Source organism: Halyomorpha halys, unplaced genomic scaffold (genome assembly GCF_000696795.3).
Source record: "Halyomorpha halys isolate HHAL.00 unplaced genomic scaffold, Hhal_1.1 Scaffold6913.1, whole genome shotgun sequence".
NCBI lineage: Eukaryota > Metazoa > Arthropoda > Insecta > Hemiptera > Pentatomidae > Halyomorpha > Halyomorpha halys.
In genome coordinates, this window is record NW_027108897.1 from 3,505 (window position 1) to 7,239 (window position 3,735).

Sequence of the window (3,735 nt, forward strand, 5' to 3'; positions counted from 1 at the left end):
AAACATCGATGCTCCCAACACTCCAGTAATCGGAACATCAGTACTCCCAACATTCTAGTAATCTACACATCGGGACTCCCAACATTCCAGTAATCCGAACATCGGTACTCCCAACACTCCAATCCAAACTGGCGTAATAAAAGAAGTTACTTTTATTGAGAAAACCCAACATTTTTGTTTTCAAATAAAGTGCACATGTGTGTAAGAAATTTTTAACTTTCCAATCTATAGGCAAGTTAATGAACCTTGAAAATCGAAAGTGGAAATTTTTACACTGTTCTGATATAAGGTAAACTAATCTATAAGAAAAGTACATAATATTTATTGCATAAATCATTTTTGGTGCGCGGTCATAGGGGCTTAAGTCGAAAATATGTATTTTCGAGAGCGAAAACAAAATTCAAAACATTATGTAAAATCTAATTAATGATATTGTTATTTTTATAAAACATTATAGTGATAACTCTATCTGAAGCATAAAGACCTTATTACTAACCGTCAGCTCTGATTTGGTCCTATAAAACGGCATAATCTCCAAATGCTCAAGAAGTGACCGCCCACAAAGATTTGATTATGTAAAATACATAAAATTTATGGAATAAATTATTTAATATGTATAAGAATTGTATAATAAAAATATGTATACTAATTTTGTTGGCTAACTCATTTTTGTTTTAAATAAATCCATACAAAGAGTATTTTGTTGGCTAACTCATTTTTGTTTTTAGAGTCTTTTTATTTATACTTTTCTTTGTTGCCTGAAGTTAGCATTAGAAAATTATATAACTTAAGTTATCAAACATAGAGTTTACGAACTGAAATATCGATATCTAATGAGCGAGGGGAGGTCAGGAGTATACTAAATACCTCCGACATCCATACTGAAAACTTAAAAAAAAATAAAAGTTGATGAGCTTAAGTTAAAATAGTATCGTGTCGAATAGAAAGTGATCTGGAAGCGATACGGGTATCGTTAGTATCGACACCAGAGACTGGAAAGGACTGACTCCAGGAAGTACAGTACCAGTAGTGGCCACAAGACAACTTTCTCCCTTTCCTCCATATTGCTCTCATCCACCTTGTCGGATACTCCTTCCCGTTTCTATCAACTTTCGACCGACAGCAACGCTGCCACTCAATAGCTAGTAAGGAAATCGTCAGTAAGGAAATCATATAAAGGGGTTTTTAATTATATTTTATTTATTCTCTATTACAGAGAGTAATCTAAACTACAACTACTTCCACTTTTAATATCAGTTTTTGTTCAAAAGAGGAGAAAGTCTAACATGATTCTAATAAATTTATTATGTGGTTAGTTATATATAGTAATCTGGACTAAAACAAGCAGAAAACGTAAAGCAAATACATAGGATTGATCAATGGATGGTTTTCTTAATATAGGTTTGCCATGGAAAATAACTTAACGTATGTTAAAATAAGAGAAAAAAATGGTGGATCGGACCATCCACCATTTTTTTTCTCTTATTTTTTATCTTTACTTTAGTTCAGTTCAATTTGAGCTACCAAGGTGACTTCGACAAGCGATGTCCTAACGAACTGCTAGTGCCGTCAATTTGCTCTGTGACTTTGTGTGCATCTTGAGTGCTTACCAATTATGTTTTGTTATTAGGTTTATCGAAAGAAAAGTAAACGAAAATGATGTCTGGCGGAAAGGAACGAAAAGTAGATACAGAGGGTCGTCAGGAGATACAGAGGGTCGCCAGTTTCAAGAAAAATTGACTGAAGAATTCTTTTTTACCTTGCACAATGGTAAGCCTATTTGTTTGCTGTGTAATGAATACATTTCAGTGATGAAAGAATTCAATATAAAGAGGCATTACTCAACTAAGCATCCTATGCTGCTCTCATTGACAGGACAAATAGGAAAACACAAAATCCAGAAGCTTACCGCAAATTTGGAAAAACAGCAGCAAATGTTTCATAAACAAAGAACACAACACGATAATTTTGTGAAAGCTAGTTTTATAGTTACTTCAAAATTGGCAAAGTCATTAAAACCGTCTATCGAAGGAGGATTTATCAAGGAGTGTATGTTCGAAGTTTGCAGTGTTTTGTGTCCTGAAAAGAAAAATAAATTTGGAAAAATTAGTTTGTCAAGACGAACTGTTGTCCGACGTACAGAAATAATGGCTAATGATATAAAAAACAACATTTATTGAACCTATGGCTGATTTTGAATATCATAGCAAATAGCATTACCGATTTGTCCGAAACAGCTGAACTAATAAATATCATTATTTATAGTGTTGATGAAGAGTTCCCTGTTACTGAGGAACTGCTTGTTTTACAGGCGCTAAAAGGAACTACTACAGGAGAGAACATTTTTAATGAAGTTAAAAAGGTATTAACAAGTTTTGGCTCGCCATGGTCAAAATTTAGGAGCATGCACACACAGATGGTGCACCATCACTTGCAAATGGAATTGATTGAGATTCAAGAAAACTCACTTCTAAAATCTAAATTTGAAGACGAGGAGTTGTGCGATTTCAACAAATAATACTTCAAAGAAGACCATTTTCCGCAGCTTAGAAAAGTCACAAGAAGTGCGTTTGGCAGTACTTACAAATGCGAACGTTTCTTTTCAAGGATGAAAGTATATATGAAATAAATCGAACCATCGTACTGTTACAAGGTTCACTGATGATAATTTGGAAAATTGTTTACTTATTTGTATCAGTGGAATTAATCCAAACATCGATGGATTAGTTACCCAAATTCAAGCTCAGGTGTCTCATTGATTTTGGTGTCGCTATTTTACTTTCGTAGTTTGTAATAATTCCAAATTTCATGATTTAATTATAATGTTGTACCTTTATTTTTTTTTCATTTCATTTTGTTATTTTAATAAATTGTAATTATAATAATAATGTCGTATTATTTCACTTTTAAACAAGGCCGCGAACGTATTTGCTCATTAAAGTTTAGCCCATAACATTAAAGGTTGCCCATAACTGTTTTAGACTGTAAGGGATTATGCGCAGTACAGGTTTCGGGAAGGAAAAACTCGTCCTCGAAAACCTACTGACAGTAATTGGGAGTCAAAAGTGGTCATAAGACCTCTATAATATCATTACCGCCTGATAAAGAGAATGCCATTGATAAAGAAATAAAATTAAATAAAAAAAGAAAATAAGATAAAAATAGCGAGTAAGGTATGTATTTGGAAAGTTTTTTTTTTATTATGTAACTAGCGAGTTGTTTACTTATCAAAAAGACAGATTGACAGGTTAGGAGCACAAGGAAAAGGTAGATAAGCTAACTATTAGATAAATATTTACCTGGATCGCAAAGTCCGTAATGTAACGGTAAACCGTCCAATAAGACCTCAATAAAACATTCACTGGCTAACTTAATTATCAGCACAATGATAATATCTTAATATTACTTTATTATCAGCACAATCATAATATCTTAATATTACTTTATTATTAGCACAATGATAATATTACTTTATTATTAGCACAATGATAATATTACTTTATCACCACAATGATAATATTACTTTATTATCACCACAATGATAATATCTTAATATTACTTTATTATCACCACAATGATAATATCTTAATATTACTTTATTATCAGCACAATCATAATATCTTAATATTACTTTATTATCAGCACAATAATATCTTAATATCACTTTATTATCAGCACAATGATAATATCTTAATATCACTTTATTATTAGCACAATGATAATATTACTTTATTA

The 3,735-nt window shown here is 31.8% G+C and overlaps 1 protein-coding gene across 1 annotated transcript; it reads left to right on the forward strand.

Moving 5' to 3' along the window:
- Positions 1-1,630: 1,630 nt before the first annotated feature.
- LOC136795707 (general transcription factor II-I repeat domain-containing protein 2-like) lies at positions 1,631-2,362 on the forward strand (the record flags this gene model as incomplete). Its single annotated transcript, XM_067047185.1, has 2 exons — positions 1,631-2,109; positions 2,208-2,362. Coding segments are annotated over 2 exons (634 nt in total), but the record flags the coding sequence as incomplete, so codon positions are not given.
- Positions 2,363-3,735: the final 1,373 nt, after the last annotated feature.